The sequence below is a fragment of the Rhipicephalus sanguineus genome, chromosome 3 (assembly GCF_013339695.2).
Source record: "Rhipicephalus sanguineus isolate Rsan-2018 chromosome 3, BIME_Rsan_1.4, whole genome shotgun sequence".
In the NCBI taxonomy this organism is placed as follows: domain Eukaryota; kingdom Metazoa; phylum Arthropoda; class Arachnida; order Ixodida; family Ixodidae; genus Rhipicephalus; species Rhipicephalus sanguineus.
Window position 1 is genome coordinate 123,833,088 of NC_051178.1, and position 23,751 is coordinate 123,856,838.

At 48.5% G+C, this 23,751-nt stretch overlaps 1 protein-coding gene and 1 non-coding gene across 2 annotated transcripts; one reads left to right on the top strand and one right to left on the bottom strand.

Moving 5' to 3' along the window:
* Positions 1 to 4,604: 4,604 nt before the first annotated feature.
* Positions 4,605 to 9,553, bottom strand: LOC119385807 (protein Wnt-9a). Its single transcript, XM_049414116.1, has 4 exons — positions 9,492 to 9,553; positions 8,028 to 8,266; positions 6,922 to 7,214; positions 4,605 to 5,126 (listed from the first exon to the last, which is right to left on the bottom strand). Exons 1-4 carry the CDS (start codon positions 9,551 to 9,553, stop codon positions 4,605 to 4,607), a joined length of 1,116 nt encoding a protein of 371 aa, XP_049270073.1.
* A 3,728-nt stretch (positions 9,554 to 13,281) lies between these two features.
* On the top strand, positions 13,282 to 13,354 carry Trnas-gcu (transfer RNA serine (anticodon GCU)). The gene has a single exon. It is a non-coding gene; the product is annotated as a tRNA-Ser (tRNA).
* The last annotated feature ends 10,397 nt before the right edge of the window (positions 13,355 to 23,751 follow it).

Sequence of the window (23,751 nt, forward strand, 5' to 3'; positions counted from 1 at the left end):
TCATGACGCACTCGTGCCGTTTCGCTTGCTTGACATACACCAAAATTGGTATTGCGCGACGCGACTGCATGACGAACGTAAATGAGTGGGGGTAACATGGAAATCATGACATGCCGGTTATGTATGACATGATTTACATGCCGCGCTCATTATGCATTGCCGGCCGTTTCGCTAGCTTGGTATACACCAAAATTGGTATTGCGCGACGCCACTGTATGACGAACGTAAATGAAAGGTGGTAACATGATAATCATGACATGCATGAAACGTACGACATGATTTACATGCCATGCTCATGGCGCAATCATGGCCGTTTCGCTAGATTGATATGCACCAAAATTGGTATCGCGGGATGTGACTGTATGAAGAACATGAATAACAGGTGATAACATGAAAACTATGACATGCATGCCATGTATGTCATGACTTACATGACACGCTCATGGTGCATTCGCGGCCGTTTCGATAGCTTGATATACACCAAAACTGGTATTGCGCGATGAGACTGTATGATGAACATTAATGGCAGGTGGTAACATGAAAAACCATAATATTCATGTCATGTATGGCATGATTTACATGCTCTACTCGTGGTGCACTGGCGGCCATTTCGCTCCTTTGATATGCACCAAAATTGGTATTGCGCGATGTGACTGTATGACGAACATAAATGAGAGGTCTTAACATGCGAATCATGCTATGCATGTCATGTACGGTATGATTTACATGCCACTGTCATGGTGCGCTTCCGGCCGTTTTATTAACGTGATATATACCAAAATTGGTACGGCATGACACGAGTGCGTGATGAACATAAACGACAGGTCATGCATTTATATACCAGAATATGCGTTTCATTGGCATGGTGTACACTAGATTGTGCATGCATGCGTACATGGCAAACATGCGATATATGGTGGACTAGATGCCATGGCATGAATGATTTCATTTGGCTCAAAGACAAACAAGGCGATGTATGCAGCTCTTTGCTGGCTGCTTCGCATTACATCGATTCCCACAGTGCGTGGGATCTGCCGAATTTTTTTCAAGAGTGTAGTTTTCGTGCGTGAGGGCAGCTACGGCAAGACGAAACTGTCTTTGTGTGGATAGACAAGATTATGGAGTATTGCGTGTCTCCTGGAGGAATAAAAAGGTGAAAGTTTTGTGAGGAGGGGGGAGCTCCTTTTATAGATAATAAAGAAGACAATCACGCTGGTTGATCCATAAAGTTTCGCTTTCATTTAAGCTTTCAATAATTCAAATAAAAATTGGAAATAAAAAGTTAACTTTATTTCAACCCTTCCTAAATACACTTAAGACAGCTTCATCAACTGGAACATAATTTTCTTATAATGAATTCACACGTCTAAATATGCAATTCAATGAACGTAAGAACACAAGTGTCTAGAAGATTTGTTGGGTGACATGCATATTGGTGGACACTTTATTTTTGTATACAATAACGCATTCATTCATTCTGTCATTCATAAGCGACTAGTCGACGCAAGCGAAAATTATTGCGTGCTGGAGAATGAGTAGCTGAATTTTTTTCGGTTTCTTATGCTGCGAATGCCTGGTACCCGATGAAGAGTACGGACTTAAATATTCTTCACAAGTTGGTAAACTACAATTATAACAAATGAGCTGACAACACTGCCCCCAAATGTTGCCTTTCTTGTTTGTCATCTTGCTTAGTGCTACTTCGAAGTATAATTAGAGCTATCGTCCAATATTTAACCTCCGAACTCTTTTAGTGGACGCCAAACGAAAACACTAAATCAGTTTATATTGATAAGGTATTTTTTCAAAGCTTTACTTTCGTTGATTTAGCCCTGAGATATATTGGTTATTAAGGAGAGAAAAGAACCTGGTATAAATTAATTTTTCCTAACTTCGCGCCGAAACATCAAAAAGACACGTCAGAGTGGCGTCCCGGATTGCAAAGCACTTTCTGGTAGGGGGAAAAAAACACGTCCTGCGGAAAGCGGACGCTGCTGCGAACACCTCAGCTGAATCTTGCAGCCGTCCGCGACAAGGAGAGTTTACAAGCAGACCACGAAGTTGCCCCTTTCTCAAGCACCCAGCACCCTCGCTCCATACAGACGCCCGTCCTCACTCTCTTTGGAGCTGCCGGCTGCTGCTGTATGACGTCATACAGCAGATTGCTGCTATTGGCAGATAGCTGACATAGACCAAAAGCGGCGTTTGGATCAGATTCGCTCACAGGCGTGGGCAGGGTTCCCCATCAGGGTTACTGGGAGGGGGGGGGGGCGAAGGTTTATCGCAGCGCGCCTCCCTCTTACTAAGTCAATGTATGGGGCAGACCTTGCCCCCCCCCCCCCTCTTAGGCGACTTAGGGGCGCCCCCCCCCCCTGTCCCCCGTGCGCACGCCTATGGATGCGCTTCTTGTCACGGCGTGCGGCCACGTGCGAGAGGTGCGATATATAGTGTCCTAAAACTGCACAGTAGCAACACTGCTGCGCACCGGAATCACACAGCGGGAGAGAGCGATCGCCTTTCGCGACGCGCGCTCATGGTCATGATGCGCGTTATGAAAAACCCTGAATTATTGTTCCATTTCAATGAAGAAATCAAAGGACTAGTTCCAGATTACGCACTTTTCTTTCCAGCACACGCGTTCATAGCCGTCTTGTATATAAGAGAACGCACGCTAAATGCTATATACATCAAGGCCCAACCATACGTTCCAGAGAGTGTTGCTAGCGCCAAACATCAGACTGAGTTTTGCTTGCTCGAATGCAGAAAGCTCGCGTCTGCATTTCGACTGCAGTTCGCCTGCAGTTCGACTGCAGTTCGCCACTCAAGGCGAGAGGTAGGTATAAGATTATTTCTTTTTTAATATGCGCCGAAACATTCAAGTAAATCCCTGCCGCAACCGAGTCCAGCTCAGTACGCTGCTTGCAGGAGTAACAAATCTACGAAAAACCAAAAGCCACGTGTATACCATCGTCCATCGTGAGAAGTAATTCTCAAACACAGCCTTCGAGGGTAGACAAGATCATTCGTATAAGGCCAGTAAAAAAAAAAAAAAAAGTCGCGAGTGATAGCGACAAAAAAGATGGCGTAAAGCGAAGGCATCAACAATCAACACATTTTAGCAGAACGGAATCTGCTATACAGCTAACTGCCGAAAAAAAAGGAAAAAGTGTCCCCGTTCTCGAAGATAGAGTCCCTGCTCACAAGTATTCAAGTGCACATGTGGTTGAACACCCCCCCTCCCCCCAGGTCACCCCCTCACTACGCCACTGGATACTATTGATGGAGAAGAGCCATCATTAATATCGTTGAATGAAACTTTTAAAACTTATTTTACGGCGTTATTAAAGGGGCCATGACACGTCACCCAGGATTTGCGATTTTCAGCGAAAGATATATATATATAAGGGACTATTGTGCCTCTACAGACACGAAAAATGGACTCTAAATGAATATTTCAGTGCAAAATAAACCCTATAAGTCGCCCGCTATAAACCCCGTTCACCGCCGGCGACCGCCATTTTGCCATGCCTCGTGTGACGCCATGTGCTGCATGTATAGCGGAGCCGTCGTCTTCTATCAAAGTTTCAGCCGTTGCAAATCGTTCAGTTTCCACGCCAAGCTGAACTAATTTGAAATAGCTCGATTGCGCGCACAGCTGAGCACGGAACGAGATCGTTCACCGGAATAAAGATGCTCTCGCAGCAAGCAGTTTTTAAGTAACGACTCGCCAGTGCGCCAGTGTTGACCGACTTCTCAGGCTGCTTGCGCGTTTATAAAAATATTCAATTATAAGTCAAGTGCTCGACCAAATGCTCTAAAATTTCGCCAACATTGGTTGTCGTGGCCAGGCTAGCGCAAGAATAGAGCGCGACCACTAAAATAATCAATATTACATTCTGCCGTGGTACTACGCACTATTCGTATGCGTGTTTTAACGTCCTATGGCGACCTTTTTTTAATATTTACACGCGCTCAGAGAAAGAGGAGCACCAAGGCGCTTTAGCACAACTCATGCACAAATGAAGCACCATGATTAGCAGCAGGGCTGCGGTAATGTTGCGGCTAAAATATTTTCCGGTCTGCGTAAACGTATACATTTCCCATCGCCAGTGATTTCGTCATATCTGCCTTCAAACTACGCACTCGTCGAGATCGCCATTAGCGAAGCACGTTAATTAAAAGAATTAACCTCCTTCGTCTTCATCTTTAAGGTATACCGCGCCACCTCAGCGTCACGATTTCGTGTTTTATAGCATGATCTTATCGCTACAGCTCGGAGAAACTTCATTGCGCCTTCTCAGTTTAAGTCAGAGCCGCGTCCATTCACGCGCCTTGATATTTGTTTCAGGAAGTTCTTTGGTCTCTGCGAGAATGTAGTAAAGAAAAAAAAAAGGAACGACACCACATCTTTTTCGCCGCGCGAGACACTTCCTGCGTCAAAGCAATCCGACCCGACACATACGGCTAGTGTAGTTTCCAGCCATAATCCACGAGTTTCCGAAAAGTTTCAACAGTCGGACTAATCATATACTTCTAACGAATCGTCGACGGGCTCGGATGGTTTTAACGCAAATAACAGATACCAACACTGAAGCGCAACTCAGTCACAAGCAGGCGTAAGCGGTAGTGATGTTCTCGCAAGTCTTGCACTCCAGCTTACAGCACCACACCATGCGGCACTGGCACGTCTCGTAGACGACCTCGGTGAAGTTGCGGTGTCCGTTACCGCAGCACATCTTGTTGCAGTGATCCCTGCCACGACAGCGACGTCCCGTCATGCCGCTGCCAGTGAGCGGGTTCGGCTCGCAGAAGGAAGGCGACTTCTCGAGATAGACGAGCCGGTCCCTTCCCAGCCTTCGCAGCTTGGCTGTGACGGCGGCCAGCCATTTGGGTCTCTGCGTTGTGCCCAGCGTGGCGGCCGGCGCCTTGCGTGGCTTGGCCACCACGTCCGTGGCGGCGAACTCGGGCTTGTTCTCGATCTCGGCCGGTACTGCGTGGGCGTACTTGCGCTTCAGCCGTCGCGCCACCTCGGGAAAGGGCGCCAGCTCCCGCCAGCAGGTCTTGAGTGAGCACGAGCCGGACACGCCGTGACACTTGCAGACGGGCCGGATGCCGCGCTTCAGCGTCTGCAGCAGGAGCATGCGCCGGTTTACCGTACGGTATGTAGTATACAGTAACACCGCACCATCGTGGTCGGTAGTTATAGCCAGGGGCGTAGCCCGGGGGGGAGAGGGGGGGTCGCACCATGCCCGTGCTCCCCCCCCCCCCGAAACATTTTTTTTGCAATGGCATACGGAGCTCAGAATGGCACTCGATCACATTTGCCTGCCCGACCCCCACTTCAGATCAAGGAGGTGCGCACCCCCCCCCCGAAAAAAAATTATGGTTATGGCTACGCCCCTGCTGGTTTAGCCTTCAAGGCCTGTATCAGCCGCTATCATAATTTTTTCACGTTAGTACAGATCGAGCAAATTCACCGCTAAAATGTTTTCTGATCGTGGTACGTTAAAGTTAATACAGAACGATATTGCCGCAGAGTAAACGGCGCGGTAATAGTCGGATATAAACTACAAAGAGACAGGAGATGGCCCCGCCCAGATGACCGAAGTGCGGCAGCCGACTGTCTCAGCGACTAAAGTAGTAGCTCCGTTCACATATTTCGCGCTGTTCTCCAACGGCTGGGTCACCGACCTTATGACGTCTGGCTAGATCGCGCGCTCATTAGTGCAGGCTTGTGTGCATACGCCTTTGAGGTCCGCTTACTTCTAAAGTTACACGAATGCGCAGAAGCAGAGACTGCTACGAGCACAGGCGATAGTCTGTCTGCATGGTCTAACGAACGAAACATTGGGCTGCTGTGTTGAGGGAACAGGATTCAAACCCACCCGTCGAAATGATGACGTCAGTGGCACAACCATCGATGCAATGTCGACATATACATTGACCGCCGAAACGCTAGGCATGAATGATATAGCCAAAGAGAAAACAAGATGGCCCGTGTACAAGTATGGTTAGGTTGCATTCCTTATTAGGCAACAGAGAGCGTATTCGTGAACATAAAGAACTTGTATTAAATTGATTTCACGGGTGTTTATTTATTCGTGCTGTCGCCGGGAGTCGTCAGCGACTCGATGACACCTAATAACAACATGAGGCGTGTATATACAGCCGGGCTCCTCTCAAGAGATTTCCGCGAGACACGCTTAGGTCCACTTCACGTAAAGCATGTGTAAATATATGTATGTTCGCACAAGATTGTCTGAATACCAAATAAATGTACAAGGGTTCTTTCTTTGTCATAGATGGCATAGACGTGCGCAGGGTTCTCCATTAGGGGAGGGGAGGAGGGGTCAAATTTCACCGCAGCCCTTCCCCCATCCCCCACCCTTATTGGTCGAGCCCGAAAGAAAAATTTCGCAATGAACGCAAAAAAAAAAAAGAAAAAGAAAGCCATGAAGTGCTTCTCACAACGGGTTGCCTTTCGTTCCCGGCTTTCCGGAGGTAAAGGTGGACAGTGGACAGTTTTTTCAATGCAACATAAGGGGTCTTGGCCGCCGTTATCGTCAAACCTGTCTGGCCATAATCCGGCACTTTAATTAATGACAGCACAGGTAAGACTGAATAAAGATATGGGGCAGACTTGGCTGACCCCTCTGATGATTAAGGCTGGGGGTGGGGGCCGCACCCCCCTGCCCCTCTGCGCACTTCTATGGTAGACGGGTGCCTACATGCTCAGTGGCACATACCCAGTGTTTGCATCAAAGAGGTTCCCTGATGAGCAGCGCAGTGGTACATGCGTAATTCACTGACCCGCGCAGATCAGAATCAAAATGTGATTCCCCGCAGAACAGCATGACCGATATGTTGCCTTCACTTATGTTTCGAATAGCAAATGTTGACGCGAGACGTTAGTGAACGCACCCTGATTCCCACGATGATGTTGTGCGTGTCGACAGGTCTCCTCAGCGTACGCGGCCTCTTCCCGGACTCTCGCGCCAAGAGGCGCCGTACGAATTTGGCCGCGAACGGGTAGTTGTCCCCGCAGCCGCCCCACTTCCAGCCTTGCTGCAAAGCCGGGGAGGCCGCCGGCTCTTCGCGGCCTGCCTCACCGCACGAGCAACGGTGGCTGAGCCGGCCCGTCCGGCAACCCTGGGCCACGCTGTGGGCCACGCCGGCCGCCGTCAGGGCGTACACGAAGGCTGTCTCGGGGTACACTGCATCGGAGAAAGTAGAAAGCTTTGATAAGACTACCTTGTTTTGAAGACAACCGCTCCCTTCTTTCACCCACGTTTTGAAACGGCCAAACATGCATCAGACAGCTCACGCGAACAGATAGCTTAATGTTCAACTTTCTTGAGAAAATGTTTGATGTTCTAGTCAGCAATAAATTCAATGCTCAGAAGTGTTTTTTTTTCTTCTAATATCCACGTTAAATTGAATTTTGCAATTTCACTTTTTCAGATAGCCCCCCCCCCCCCTTTTTTTTTTTGCATCTCCTTCTTACGGAGGGTGGTTCGCGTACGTTAACATTAGGTGAGTGAGTGAATAACTTTACTGAGTTCCTGCAGGTTTCCGACCGGGATTCCCGCCTAGGAGCCGGCCGAGAGACCGTGTCTCTCAGCAGCTTCCTTGGCCTGTCGGATCGCCCAGAGTTGTTCGTCTAGTCCTGTGCTGAGCAGTGCTGCCCGCGAGCGCGCCCGAAGGTCCTCATTGGAAGCCACGTCTATATTGTTTTGGCAATTATAAAGTGCTGGACACTCCCAGAGAATATGAGCTAGTGCGACCCTATTAGTACAATAGTTGCATGAGTTGGTCGCATACAAATTAGAGTAAATGTGATCCATTAAATGTTTGCAGTACACGTACTTGAGGTATAGTTCATAATTTTGCTTTTTTCTGTACATGACACCTAGTCGTGCCTTCGATAGAGCATCTTAAACAGCGACGGATGAGTATTTTTCTCTTTCCGCTGTAAAGTCACGTTAATCGTCATTGATATGGATCGCCCCTTGAGCAGTAGGTCATACCTTTTCTGAGCAGGTTCCTGCGATCCTGGAGCAGGTCACACTGCCAGTGCTCCCACTTGAATAGTAGCTGGCAGGTGTTAACCGTGTTTCGCATGCCCTGCACGATGGTTTGTATCACGGCCGGCTCCGAGACGCAAAAGCGCCGCACGTTTGGATCCCTCCTGTGCTGGTGGCAGAACTCGCGTTCAGACACCTCGTGGTTGGGGTCCAGGATTAAAGGCTTCGACCTCGACAGGACCCTGAGACAACAGAGCAATATTAGCCGCGAAAAACACGATCGACTTGTAGGCTCTTGGTTCTTCAGAGCTATAGAGAGAGAAATAAAGAAATTTTAACGGATACTATTAAATTTATGGACGAAAACAATGGAACTATCGGGGACTCATAGAAATTATGGGCAGCAGCGCTGTCACTTCATGTCCTGGTCGTGGTGCTGTTAACTAAAGCATCAAAAACAGCTCCTGTCACCACCTGCAACACGTGTGACCTTGTCCACAGCTGGCCACTTAACACATCTTTTCACGCTGCTCTTGTCTTGCACATGTTAACAAAGGGACACACTGATACTTGAAATCGAAGTCTCGACGAAGATGTGGGTGATCTAACTTGAGTGAGATCATATCGCAGACGGATGTACTGGATGGCATTCGGGCAGTGTGCCAAGTGGAACAGTCGCAGATGCAGAGGAACTGGCGTTTAGGGTGTACAGCCCAGTCTATGGCCCTGTCTGGGCGGTGTCCTTCTCCATGTAAAGTGGAAACCAGGGCATAGACCTAATACGGAGAAAACTAAGCCTGCGTGAGATGTTCGGTGTGCGACCTTGACCCTATACCATTCTCTTCTAAAGCGATATCATCTATGAATCATGTGGGAGCGTCCCGTGAGCGACATTTCAATATCTATAGCCAGCGATGTGCATGCACCATAGCGTACCACAAAAGCAGTGACGTGAGGTCTCTAAGAAACTATATATAGTCTTTCCAAAAGCGTCCGCATTGCTTGACACTGACCGCCAAGAAAATATGACTCAAGATTAATCCATAGTCTTCGTTATACGAGACAGCCATGGAAGAAAAGCCGTGGAGAGTTAAGGTGATGACCCACAGCGTTTTTATTGGACTTCGTGGCTCTACCGCTGCTTCAAAGGATAATATACTTGTTTTCGCGAACAGTCGCGATCCTGGTTCTTGTGAACGAGCGATTCAAGTTTGTTACATTGGTATGTTCCTTGTTCATTGCCAAAGCGTATAGTACTGTGAGTTCCTGCATAAAGAGCAGCTAGAATAATTAGTAAGCTGCTTATTTGGAGATGGTACTCCAAATCGGCCTTCTACAAACAAGAACGTAAGACATGTCGAAGATCAGCAATGTTCCTGCTTCTGCGTTCACATCGTTAGTCCCTTAAGATCGTCTTTCAACGGTAACCTCGGAACCGCGCATGACGATGATATACATGCAACTTACCCGATGCTGGCCATGGCTGCCTGGTTGAGGTAGAGGCACACACAGACCACCAGCGCCCGCATGTCCGACGCACGTGGCGGTCGCGTGGCCAAGTGGGACCCCGATCCATGTCACGGTGGACCGGCACGCCGAGCGCACGTCCAAAGCTTACGCGCCCGTGCTTGTGCCGGCGTACGCACGCGCGTGCGCGCCCTATACACTGTACTACGCGTACGGGCAAAGAGGGAGCAACTGGCGCCAGGATATTTGAGAGTTGGCCCGATTGTTTGAGACGCACCTTCGGCGCTTGTCGCGGCTGCCGTCGGCCACGTGCGGGAGGGGAAGTGTGCCGTCCGCACAACGCCTCTGACTCCGTGGTGTGTGTGCCGTTCGTCTGTCTGGCCGACGACGACCACAGGTGCGTGCGTGTGTTCGTGCGCGCGTGTCTCGGCGCACTTTCTTTCTCTCCCTTGTTACAAACGGCACTGGGTAACTCGAGCCAGGGCAGCGACTGACGCGCGTCTAGCAGGCGCCGGTGAGTTGCCGAGGCCTCGTCTTTCGGCGGCCGCCACAGCCACAGCCCCGCACACGCTTGCCTCGTGTAACGTGGGACGCCATAGAGCACCGTCCCTTGTTTCCGCCAACTCTCGCGCAATGAATGACCGTTGCTGCATTTTGTAGCTGTGCTACTGGACAGTATACGTCGTCGCTTCGAAAGATCGAGGCATCCAGCGGCAGCCCTACGATAGTGGAGGTATGAGCACGGTGTTGAAACGCATGTTGTAGGCAGCATCATCTGTTCCGTGACACGGGAAAAACGAAGAGGAGAAACGCGCATGTATACCCAGCGCATTAAGCGCGCGAGCAGCGTATTAGAATGGTTACACGGGGCTGCGATGACTCGTTGCATCTCGCAGGCGTTGTACACCTTGTCTGCATCTGCGCGACTGACGGCTGTTTCAGCTTTCACGCAAGCGTCTCGCATTTTAACGCGCAGCAAGCGACGAAGACATCGTTGTGTCCAGGCGTGAGTGCGCCCCACATCGTTTTTTCAGCTGCACGGTGATTTCTGAGAGCGGTTCGAGGCGGACTCGAAGATGCCGCTTGAAAATATACTTTCTACTTGACGTATATACCTCAGTTTATTCGCTGCAAATATTACTTTTACCTTTTGTTGAACAGAACGTGCTTGTGCATATATATGATGCTATTTGGTGCCCGCTCCAGCTGGTATTGTGTGCAGTTATGCCCCTGTATGCGCTGTTTTGGGACTATATATACTGTTTTTCGAAGCATGTCACGCAGTGTATGCATGTACAACGTGCGCACATATAATGACTTATCCTGAAAACACGTGAGTGATGTTTCGGTTTAGCCAACGTACGCACACTGCCAATGAATGAGGCAATGCATGAAGAGTGCTTCGAAGACCGCCGACACATCAAATCAACCGAAAGCTGCCCTGCGCTGCATGGCATACTGATCGATTCTTTCTGGCGAAAGCAGTAGCGTATCTAGAAAACTTTTTTTTCGTGGGAGGGGGTCCAACCACCTTTCATGCATGTTCGTGAGTGTTTGTTTGCATGTGTGCGTGTATATATATACATGCGAAATTGAAAATTTTCGGGGGGGGGGGGGGACTAAGCATGTTGATGAACAATTGCTGCCGATGTCTTTGAGGCGACAGCTAAGCGGTACGCATTCAGACGTTGCAACTTGCAACAGATATATAATTCCGCGTGCTCTTGCTCTGAGAAAGGATCAAAATGTTCCACTATTCAGCCCTTGCTGCTGAAGTCTATGCGTCTATTGCATTCCGCAAACAGTATGTATAACACCTACAAGGAAGAAGCGACATTTGGGAGTCGACACCCTTCTTCCGGTTTCTTAAATGCGCTTCCCACAGTCAAGAAGCATCCACCCTCGGCGTCCTCTCCACCTTTTGCAAACCGATCACTAAAGCTCTCTCTTATAGCTGCCTTTCTCTGGACCCACAAGTGGGAGTATATTTTTCGCACTCGATCCTTGGCTCTCGATCCTTTGTGTGCAAGAAGGTGGAGGAGAGGAGCCATTGTCAAACATATTCAAAACCGGAGACCAGGAAGATGCGTGCGGCCAGCCGCCTCCCTTTTGTGTCATGCAGCGCGGCCGTGGCACCGTGCTTGTTGCAAGATCTCGGGTTTCAAGAGCGGCTAATGTTCGTGCCCCCCCATCGCATCTCCGCGTGTCCTTTCTTGTCCTATATCGGGCCCCGCTTGCCTATACCGCTATTTTTATTCGCTCCCATTGTTACCACTCGACGCTTTTATTTGCTCGAAAGCCTTATTCACTGGCCACACCTGTCATCGCCTGATACGTGCTCTTTCGCTTTATAACTTTCTATCGTTGGATGCGTGGGGGAGAAGATCGTTTGAAAAACGTCCCAAGAAGACGTGCTTGCGGTCATCGTTTTCGGTGCGGCGCGAACTTTTTGAGTGGCGTCGCGCGCGGCCCGCACGCGGCGTGAATATATAGTTGTGTTGACACTCCGGAATATATGGCAACCAACTTTGGCAAGGCTGCACACGGAGCTCTCTCCGGAAGAGGAAGGGAATGTTAAGAAGACTATAACCGGGGAATAACAACAAAAAAAAGCATACATCTTCAAGCCCGCGCTTGAACGTGTTTCTAATGTGTTTCTCTCTTTCGGTTACTTGAATTGAGCCTCCATACTAACACAACTTTCAGGGAGTTTGTGATACCGTTAAGTTTCAGCTAGGCCCTCGGATGATCTTGCCTGCATAGGCGTGCGCACAGGGGAGGCAGGGGGTGCAGGGGGGGGGGGGGGGGGCTTTCCCTAATCACCTAAGAGGGGGGTGCAAAATCTACCCCGTACATTGACCGTTCTAGTCACCTAAGAGGGGGGGGGGGGGCGCAAAATCTGCCCTATACATTGACTTAGTAGGGTGGGGGGGGGGCGCTGCGATGAACTTTCGCCCCCCCCCCCTGATGGGGAACCCTGCGCACGCCTATACTTGCCTGTATATATTTACAGTCGTGTAAGCGCCAGCAGACGCTTTTGTACGGAATATGACATCTAAATATTACACCACAGCTTAGAGAAAAACAATGCGAGCGATAGCCTCTTGTGAAAACGCGTACACGTCCACCTCTACACATTTGTCTAAATGTTGGACGTTGTGCCTTCTGAACTAGTTCATGCAGTGCCGGCAAAAGAGAAGCGCGCATCGGCCTGTGTGGCACGCGGCCGTCTATAAATAGTGTCATCCCTCAGTATAGCAAATGCTCGAGCCCACAGTATCGAGAGGGGCTCAACTTGCGGTCGGTTATCGCCGAGTGTGTTCGAGTTACCGGCGCACGGCAACAGCGCCAGGCACGCGACCTTTGTTTGCCTCCGCGCGCAGCGACGTCGATCGGTGGACACCCGACGCCATGGCGCCCGGCTGCCGCGGGCGTCTGCGGTTACCGACGTCGTCGTGGCGGCGCAGACGACGGCTGCTGCAAGCGGACGCCTACTGCGACCGCACATGGCTGAGCCGAAGAACGCCGCGCACCCGTGATGTCATCGACGTCGCCTGTGACGCTGCGTGCTCTGGCGCTCTTTACTGCCGGGGCTACCTGCATACGTCTCAGATCGCCATTCTTATAAAGGATCGACGGTAAACGATGCCGGAAGTGGCATTCAGTATACGCCGCATGCTCACGAGTGACTACGCACGGGTCGCACAAGCGGCATCCACGTGAAGCTGATTGATGACCGGCTTTGCCACTTTGGCGTCATGATACACAACTTCATACAGTAATTTTACCCGCCGTGGTGGTCTAGTGGTTATGGTGCTCGACTGCTGACCCGGAGGTCGCGGGTTCGAATCCCGCCCGCGGCGGCGGCATTTTCGATGAAGGCGAAAATGCCAAAGGCCCGTGTACCTATAAAATTTAGGTGCACGTTAAAGAGCCCCAGGTGGTCGAAATTTCCGGAGCCCTCCACTATGGCGTTCCTCATTATCATGTCATGGTTTTGGAACCCAAAACCCGAACAGTTATACTATTCCTACAGTACTTCGTTCATTGGTATGTTTCTAATGGTGCAGCCATAATACAGGACGCTGATTGGGGCGCTCGCTGTAATATATGTTTATATCTAAAGAACAACACGCTACGGACGTTGTAAAGTGCCTCAGACAGACTAACCGACGTTTCGAAAGGCGGACCTATATTTGTCAAAGGCGTCTTGTCATCAATGGCGTGTTCGAAAAGGGTTAGTCGTTGAGGTCGCGTCTCATGGTGCCGCTGTAGGTTTTAATCTGCAAAATAAGAAATTTGACAAAAGGCAAGAAGTTCGACAAAAAGCAAAAAAAAATGTTTGTGTGCAATCTAAAAGGGCGATGACATGCATATGCGCGAGTACTGACATGGTTTCGAGTGCGTCTGCACATATGAAGAAATATACCTTTAAAGCTAGCTTCTCCACACATATTGTCGTCATGCGGAGAAGCCCGCTTCTACAATTTCCTCAACTTTGCAATCGATACTTGGCGTGTAAGTGTTTATGCTTGTGTGCATAGGCGTGCGCACAGGGGGGCAGGTGGGGCGGCCGCCCCCCCTAATCACCTAAGAGGGGGGCGCAAAATCTGCCCCGTACATTGACCCTTCTAGTCACCTAAGAGGAGGTGGGCGCAAAATCTGCCCCATACATTGACTTAGTAGGGTGGGGGGGGGGGGGGGGGGGGGGCGCTGCGACGAACCTTTGTCCCCCCTAATGGGGAACCCTGCGCACGCCTGTGCTTGTGTGTAATAAAAAAAACGTTATGATGCTCACAAAAAGTTTTCAAAAGCGGCTGGTAATTGTCTATACGTTCTATCTCGCTCTAATGCGAGGAAACCCCATTTTCGTTTTGTGTTTTGCCTGAATACACGGGCACTGCGAAGGAGTTACTACGTTACGCTGCGTATGAAAATCCCGTCATTACTACATCCTTTACTACTTTTGAGCACATGAGCACGTCGATTCCGACTATAATATTCAAAGCTTTACCACTTTGGTCATACCATGAAAAATGTGCCAGATGTGGTGTTTACCATTACAATTTTTTTTCCGCCTTACTTTATGGGATGAATTGTCCAAATATTTCTGACCTCTGGAAAAAAGTACGCAACTGCATGAGATTCTTTAATACAATAATTTTCTTAAAAAGCAAATCGAACAGTTAAATCACAGCAGGAAGCAATACGAATCCAAGTGCGGCGTTATCCCAAGTAAAAAATAGGGGTGTGCGAATATCAAATTTTTCGAATACGAATCGAATACGAATATCCACCTTCGAATATCGAATCGAATATCGAATATCAAAGGAAAAATGCCTCCACAGTAACAATATTTTATTTAACATGTAGCTATTTGAAAAAAAAAAAAAGAAACATTAACAGCCTGACTGGCAACACAACATACACTGCTATCTCCAGAACACAATGTCCAGGCTAGCACAATGCACATCACAACGCAAGCAAATATCACGGCACAATGAAAGTAATGAATACATGTTATCATGAAGAAATATGAGTTGCTCCACATGATCAGGCAGCAGGCGCTCCCTTCTAACAGAGACAACCCCCCCCCCCCTGCCACTGAAATGGCACGCTCGCTTGGAACAGAAGTGGCTGCCAGGTATAGGGAGTTACATGGGGCAAAGCTTTGCCAGACTGGGGTATCTGAACAGTCCGCCACCAGTCACGTGGGTCACTGTCTTTCTTCAGAAGTGGTCCCGCATAGTGAACGAGTGGTAGTGCGGCACATTACGGCCGCATAATATTAGAGTCTTTTAGCAAGTTACGGAAATACGGTACGCAAATACGGTAAGGCAGTAGGGTACCGCTCCTCCTTTCCCGGTCGTTGAGCGGCCAAAGCACAACCAGCGGGAAAGGAGGAACGCTACCGTACTGCCTTACCGTATTTGCGTACCGTATTTCCGTAACTTGCTAAAAATGTACGGTTACATGATCGCCAACAGCGCTGCACGTCGGAGATGCACCAGCAGTAAATCATACGTATTGGGGCGCTCGTCGCAGGCAGATATCGTGCCTCCGTGTACTTACAATGTGTATCGCTCCTCTCGGCAACGTTTTTAGCTATACGAACGAAGCAGAAATGTGGAAGACGAGTTATTTTCTGCATGATAATCGAATCGCATATTCGAATTTTTAGAATTTTCGAAACTTTTCGAATACACGATTTCCGAATCGGATACGAATATTTCGAATGTAATATTCGACGAATATTCGAAACTTTCGAATATTAGCACACCCCTAGTAAATAATAATAATAATAATATAATAATAATAATAATAATAATAATAATAATAATAATAATAATAATAATAATAATAATAATAATAATAACTGTATGAGAAGAAAGAATATTACTTTCGGGGCAAGCACTTAGTGGCAGAGGTAGTGGGCAAATGTAAACAGTGCTTGGATATCGGGATATTATTTTAATGTCCCACCGATGAAGTGTTTTCACTGAGAGCCGGTAAATATCATCCACTGAATATACTACTGATTTCGTTAAGTAGGATACCTTGCAGCGGACATCCTGGGAACATAAATTACATTTATTTCGGCATAAGTAAAACAAATAATAAGATGATGTCATACGACTATGTGTAGCGTAACTTGTCTCTGCACAATGGCGAACGACCTACTGTGCGGCGATTCATGGCATATTCAACTTGAGAGTCATGCTAATAATAATATCTGGAGTTTTACGTGCCAAAACCACGGCATGATTATGAGGCACGTCGTAACGGAGAGCTCCAGAAATATTGACCACCTGGGGTTCTTTAACGTGAACCTAAATCTATAGGTACACGGGCCTCTAGCATTTCGCCTCCATCGAAATGCGAACGCCACGGCAGGGATCGAATCCGCGGCTTCAGGGTCTGCAGCACCGTAACCACTGTATCTCTGCGGCGGCTAGGAGCATTGACGAGGCCAGTGGGAGGGAGGTGTTCAACACCCCCCCCCTTCAAATAATAAATTTAATTTTGCATCATGTGTACATAGACCCCTACACATACAAAGGCGCGCATGAACATCCATAAAAAGTGGTTGAACTCCACACAACTCCCCCCCCCCCCCCCCCCGCCCCTGAAAAAAATTTCTGGTTGCGCCCCTGGCTAGGAGTCATGCTTATCTCTTTGCAGAGCAAATATAAGAATTTTAGAACTAGGTGAGCAGGCTTTGCGTTCCTTGGGTATGCACCCTTTTTTCGAAAAAAAAAAAAAAACGTGCTCACCCAAGAGATTAGTGTACGTGTGCGCAATAGCATCAAACGCAATCGACTGCGTATGCGAATCTTTGCGTACCCTATTCTAAAGGTGTCGAAATACTAGGCAGTTTTAGAATAGCGTACGCTAAGTTAGCGTTAGCGTTTGCGGCCCGCTATTTCCGTCACTTAACGGGAGCCTGCAAGCGGTTAGCGTATGACGCATGCGCAGTTGCGCGAAAAGCCAACGCAAAGCTTTGCGTACGCTATTCTAAAACTGCCTACTGACTGAGTAACAATCTGCGCTGCGTATCTTCAAAGCGGAAGCCCACCGACCTGTTCTTCCACGATTTCTCAGCACTTCAACCCTGCATCATCCTCTCAACGTTTGTCATGTTTATATCTGTTGTTTGTAATTTAAAGTAATAGGAAGTACTCATTGCTTCAGTCAGCATCGCAAATATACTGTGTTGGGTCTGAGCGCTATTTTTCTACTCGAAGTTGCCGCTCCGCGCCGTGCTGGCCGTGCCTCTGTTGGCTCTGTGCCTCCGCGCCGCGGAAGAACACAAAGATCTGGGCAATCTGGGTTTAAAACAATGAGTGCGTCGGTGGCGTCAGCCGTTGCTTAGTGCCCGCGCAATTTGGCAATTTGAACGAGCCGTTGTACAGAGCCAGCAGAATATGCAATGGTAAGTGAACTTTAGTGAAGTTGATACGCTATGCACTTGACGGGTTATGCCCTGACGCTCAGCCGAACATAGTACAGCTGGCCATCACAACAAACTCGTTTCGGTGTTGCGTTACCGGTGAACTGTTGCGGTGATACACTTGTATCTTCCCTGTATCAACCGATAGTTCTGTAATACGGCTGTCACACGGTGTACGCTCGATCGCGAAAGATCCCGTTCGAGATGGAGTCTCTTGGTCGGGATTTCCTTATTCGCGCAAGGTGCTGAAGGGCGCTAATTGTGCACAAGAAATTCGTTGCAGGTCGAGTGTGGTCGCCATTTGAAATGGCCCTTTGAACCCGGTATTAATCAAGGACGCTGACGGGGAGGCAAACCTGAGGCACCAGAAACGGCGAGACAGTACGGATATGTGTCAATTAAAAGCAAAGGTATCTATAGGACAAGGCCTCGACAACAAACCGGCGACAAGGTTTGCTGGCCTAGCGGTATGTTGGTGCGTGCGTGTGTGCGCATATATACACACATGTAAAATTGAAAAATTTAGCCCCCCACCCCACCCCCCTTAGTGGAAATAACAGCAACGAACCTTGTTAACGGAAGGTCGAAAATGCAAGTACTTTTTGCACCCCCCCCCTTTTTTTTTTAAAATTTATAAGCCTAATGAAGGATGACACACGAATGAACAAGAGAAGGCACGACGGCAATTTCAAAAGTCGATTAATGTTCGTTGGGCAACTCTGTTGTCGAATAGAGTGCTCGCGACAGATCGTGGTAGGGTATATGCCAAAGTTTGAGCGCGTGAACGTAAAAAAAAAAAAAAAAAACCACGCGGAGAACGCCTACGCAAAGCCAGCTAAGAAGTTACCGAACACTCCTCTGTATATACCATTTCTAGGTATGCGTAGCATCCCAACGTAAGCAAAGTTTATACACCAATCCGTCCTTCTTTGATAGTGCGCCCGCATCGAATATATTACAAGGCTTGCTTAATAATCCTTATACAGTGAAACCTCGGTGATACAATCACAGCTCATACGAATTTCGGGGTGATACGAATTTTTCTTTGGTCCCGACCACGGTGTTAGAATAGTTTAGGTGGAGCGACGGCGCATTGGAATGAGGAGAAATCGGGGACCTCTTTCCCTTTCTTGCCGAAAGGAGGCGCGCGCGGGACGGTGGCCACCTGGCTATACCCAGCACAAACCTGACGCTTCTAACATTCGGTGTTTTAGCGTGTTTAGCAATATCGCAAGGCCCTGTGAGGATTGTGTGGTATTGTAATATCTTATACATAAGTTAAATATAAAGACTTAGTAGTGTTTTATGCATGACGGTTCGGCATGCGGCGTGAAGCTCATAAACACCACCTTCGGCCTCGGCAACACCGTGGCCTAGGCGATCGTGCCCGCATTTGTCTACAAATGTAAATCTGCAGTTGCGTGACGCGTGTTGAATTCGCCCTTCATTTGCCCTCGAAATATTAATTAATGTATTTGCGGTCAGCATCATATAAAGAGCAGGTGTCATGTTAAGGGGCATTTCGCGTATGAGATCAAGTGAGCCTTCAGAATCTTTTACTACGAACCGCTTATTTGCAATTTCTGTAAACACTTGCGAGAAGACAGATGCTTTGATGTAATGGAATAAAATAACTCTATGTCTTTCGGGGCGTGCACTAGCAGGTGACGCGCCGCTCCCACGTCGGAAAACGTAGGATTGAAAGAGAATGCAATGAAGTGGGCGACAGCTTGTGGCCGATGACTACGAAGCCGCTCTTTGACATATATTCAAAATAAATAGACTGCAAGATATATACGTTATGGTGCGCCAAGAATTTTATCTCAGTATTGGCACGATCTACGAATTTTACATATTTTTGCCTGAAAAAGCTGCTTTAGCTCGAGTACTGTATGGTGCGGCTAAATGATACGAAAGAATATTTCCTCACAAGAACGTTTCCTTTTAAATAGCGCTTGCCATGATTTGGTGACAAATCGCGCATCAAAATGTTTTTCACAAACAAAATTTGTTGTTTGCAACTCGCGATTTTTCCGTGGAATAGCAGTGGCCACATTTTCAAGCGGTCACTACCCTTCGGAGCAGCGAAAAAGCAAATTTGCTCCGTGCACGATTTGTAGCCCGAGATGCATCGCGGCAAAGAGCACTTCTTGCCCATCTGGACAATATAAGTTGTGTAAGTAAGGACACGATGAACAAGGATAAGCTATTTCAAATAGGCTAGCATTTAGGCGGCAGGCGTTTCGACTGGCGAGCGTATGTGCACGAATGGGGCCTTGTCTGGTTTGGCGTGTTAGTTTTAACGGGTCAGACAGTGACGTCACGGAATATGGTGTCACTCCCAATTCCTGCCATTTCCGAAAGAAAAACTGGAAAGCAAATGGTTAGGACGCTGAAAAGGAAACGGACACGACCATTTCACGTTTGTGCACCCAGAGCAGAGTACAAAGTTCTACTTCTGCTACTGCAACAAACAGCATGTCTGTGACGAATAACGAGAGGCACAATCAGAATGGCACATGGTGAGTCATGATGGATTGGTCGGTAAACGGACGTTAACTTTCACTAACACGCGCCAGCCAGCACGTGTAAACGTTTCAAAGGCGGCTGAACAATAACTAACACCGTGGGCGGCTGCTTGAATCCATGCGATATGGTGCATGCACAACGACAACCCATGAAAGGAATTTCTAACCTACCATTGTCAAATGTGTTGCTTTCTTCTTACAAGCATCATATAGAGAGACGTCAACCCCCCTCACCCCCGCTTTCTTTTTCAGGGAATACCTTTTTCTTTTTGACTAACCCAGTTCGGGTCCGCCACGGTGGACCAGTGGCTAAGGTGTTCGGCTGCTGACCCGAAGGTCGTGGGCACGGTGTTCCGCTGTCGCGGGTTCGATTCCGGCCGCGGCGGTCGCATTTCGGTAGAGGCGAAATGGTAGAGGCCTGTGTGATGTCAGTGCACGTTAAAGAACACCAGATGGTCGAAATTTCCGGAGCCCTCCACTACGGCGTCTCTCATAATCATATCGTGGTTTTGGGACGTAAAACACGAGATGTTATTATTAACCCAGTTTGTCGCGGTGGCCTCAACCAATTTGCCACGGTGGCCTTATTTGTGCACGAGCTAAAATATTTTTGAAATTCGTGTTCACCTGTAAACTCATTATCGCTGTTCGCAGAGGCTATATTTCCTATGTGTTTCCATCTGTTGGCTACCGCTACTGAATTTCTTGATGTTGTGCATTTACTTTCAAATCAGATTGATATGTGCGGTTACCCTGATAAAAAAGGAACGGCCAGCAGTTGAAGAGTTGTCGTAAATGCAGCTTTGTAAGCGACGCGGCCCCCGTTGAAGCGGCTGACCTGAAGCCTCGATACACCCAGCGCAGCCTGTCGGAAAAAACGCGAAGCGCGTCCCCATGTTCGGCGAGGAGGCTGCGTGGCGGAGGCGGAACGTCGGTACACCTAACCTATTCTAACACCGTGGTCCCGACCAAGGCCCATTGGCCTGCAATGTAATGGAGTATGGTTGTTGCGCACCAATTTTTACCCGCGACGTTTGAGACGAATGTACCCTACCGCCCAGGTACGAAGAGGTTCTGTGTCCGCGCTGTCGCGGAAGACGCACCAAGCACGTGCGAGCGCGGGAACGCAAGCGCGGGCACCGCCAAATCGTCAGAATCACGTTGTAAAAAAAAATACTTCTCTTGCGGTCAGAATGAAGGTTCAGAGACGCGTCACGGCCTCCAGTGGCGTAGCCAGGAATTTTGTTCGGGGGGGGCTCACGTTGCAGCGCGACCTCCTCATTGAATTTTTAGAACGACTAAGCATATGAATAACATTTATTTATTTATTTATTTATTTATTTATTTATTTATTTATTTATTTATTTATTTATTTATTTATTATATCCTCAAAGGTCCCATATGGGACTTTACATGAGGGGTGGGCGTCATAAAATGGCGGTATCGATGAAGGTGTATGTTAGGATGTGGTTGAGTCTGCTTCCTGGATGGCATTTTTGAAGCGCGCAAAATAGCGGATGACTGCTGCTTCGTTCGGAAGGTCATTCCAGTCTCGGGTGGTGCGCAAAAAGAAGGGCTGCTGAAATGATTTGGTGTGGTCACATGGCGGAATCACAGCATTTGGATGACTTGTGCGATGACCTCGATGGACCGGCTGGATGAGGTGGTTGTCACGGGGGGTTGAATAAAAGAATCTGTGAAAAAGGCAGAGACGTGCAATACGACGACGAATAGCGAGGGTAGAAAGATTTAACTGGGATTTGAGGGCGGAGACGCTCGAGTAGCGGGAATAATCTGAAACAATGAATCTGGTTGCTCGTTCTGTACTGACTCAAGTATTTCGATATGATTAGTTTGGTGGGGGTCAAAGACAGCACCTGCATACTCAAGTTTGGTCTGACAATGGTGTTATAAGCGAGTAGTTTAACGGAAGGTGGTGCCATGGAAATGTTACGGCGTATGTACCCGAGAGCGCGGGTTATCGGAGTGAATTATGTGATTTATATGGTCACCCCAAGATAGGTTACTCGAAAGATGGACACGCAGGTATTTAATCGAGTCAGTAGCAGCTATATGACAGTTGTTGATTGTGTAAGCAGCCGGCGTGTGGTTTCGGCGACGATGGAAAAAAATTAGTAATGTTTTTTTCGCATTAAGGGACATCAACCAGGTGGTACACCACTGCTGAATGCGTGAGAGGTCATGCTGTAGAGAGGAGACATCGGTGGGGTTATTTATAGGGCGGTAGAGGACACAATCATCAGCAAAAAGACGGATGTTAGATTCAACGGAAAGCGGAATATCGTTAATGTATATTAGGAATAAAAGAGGCCCTAGGACGATACCCTGCACTGTAAACACAAATTAGCCCATACGGGCGTTTTTAGCTGTCGACATCTCCTTTTAACTCCCAAGCCCAAAGTAAGAACTCCCATGGTTGGGCGCAAAATGGGCTGAAACCACTATTTTACCCTTATCGTCGAGATGCTCAAAATAAGGGAGTACTAACGTGGCATCACCTGATTTCATTCCGTAGTGAAATGGGCGTATCAAAAGAAGAGACGGCACGCAAGCCACAAAGGGGGTTAAAAATACGCCCTTGCTCGCCTGTCTCACCAAAGAACCCGTATGTTGTCGTTGTCTGTACACATGTGTTGTGCGTATTAGGGGAACCTACTAGGCGAAAAACCGACATAAGGGCTCAGTATCGGACGCTCGTTGCCTGACGTTGTCGGTTTTGTTTCGAATTTGCGGACGATGCAATAGCGCACCTGAGATGCAGTTATAGCAACAACGCCGAGTGAGAGTGCTCAAGGCCTGAAGTCCACGTTCACGTCGTGTAGTGTTTCCTGTGCTGGCGCCGAATGCGGCCGGTGAACTCGATCTACAGCCAGCGCATCCCCGACCTTGGTCGATCGTCTTTGGTTACGCGCCAAGCACGTGCGTTGGAAACACAGCGGCCGTGCCAAGTTACGACAGTCGCCTCGTCGCTGCTGCCTCGATCGTTCGCCTCGCAACGTTTTGTTAAAAATATACAAGTTCGTATTGTAGACGTGCCTGTGTTTCTGTTTCCTCGTGAATACGCAAAGTTATCACGCAAACAACGCCCGCGACGTCTACACGGTCAACGCCCGTGAACGCGCGGCCGGTGATCGGTGAGAACTCCGCCTTCAACAAATCAGCACGACGGTTCGCCTGCGGAAGTTGAAGAACTTTTTTTTAGCATCGTTGAAGTGTTCAAGCTGATTAGGCCGCCCACTACGAAAATTTTGATGAAGTAGCAAATAGTCCATGCAAGTGGATCGACAGAAAAGTGCTGGTTATGATTACGAAATGACCTGACGGCGGATCGCGCAGTGCAGCAGCCTGCTGAGTGAAGTGCATTTACCGTGGCCCAGCAGTGGCCGTGTCAAGCCGCGTCCAAGGATACTTTGTGTGAGTTAAGTGCTCTTCCGTGACAAGTGAACTATTACTGCGAGAGTCGTGGGACTAACAAAACAGCCTGAGTGCGCTAATCGTGTCGATACTGCATTAGCTAATGTGGGCGCGTTTAACCGAGATGTTGTCTGTGACGATGGTTAAAAAATGACTGGGTGGCATACAATTGAGACCCAGAGACACGTGCGTAACTTTGTTGAACAAATAAACAAACGGCGCGTTGCGAAAATTCCGACACAGCATCTAGGTTATTGCTCTATTTTGGCTTCCGCCAGGGGCGTAGCCGGGGGGGGGGGGGGGGGGGGGGGGGGGGAGGGCCACGGGCCCCTCCCCTCCCTGAAAT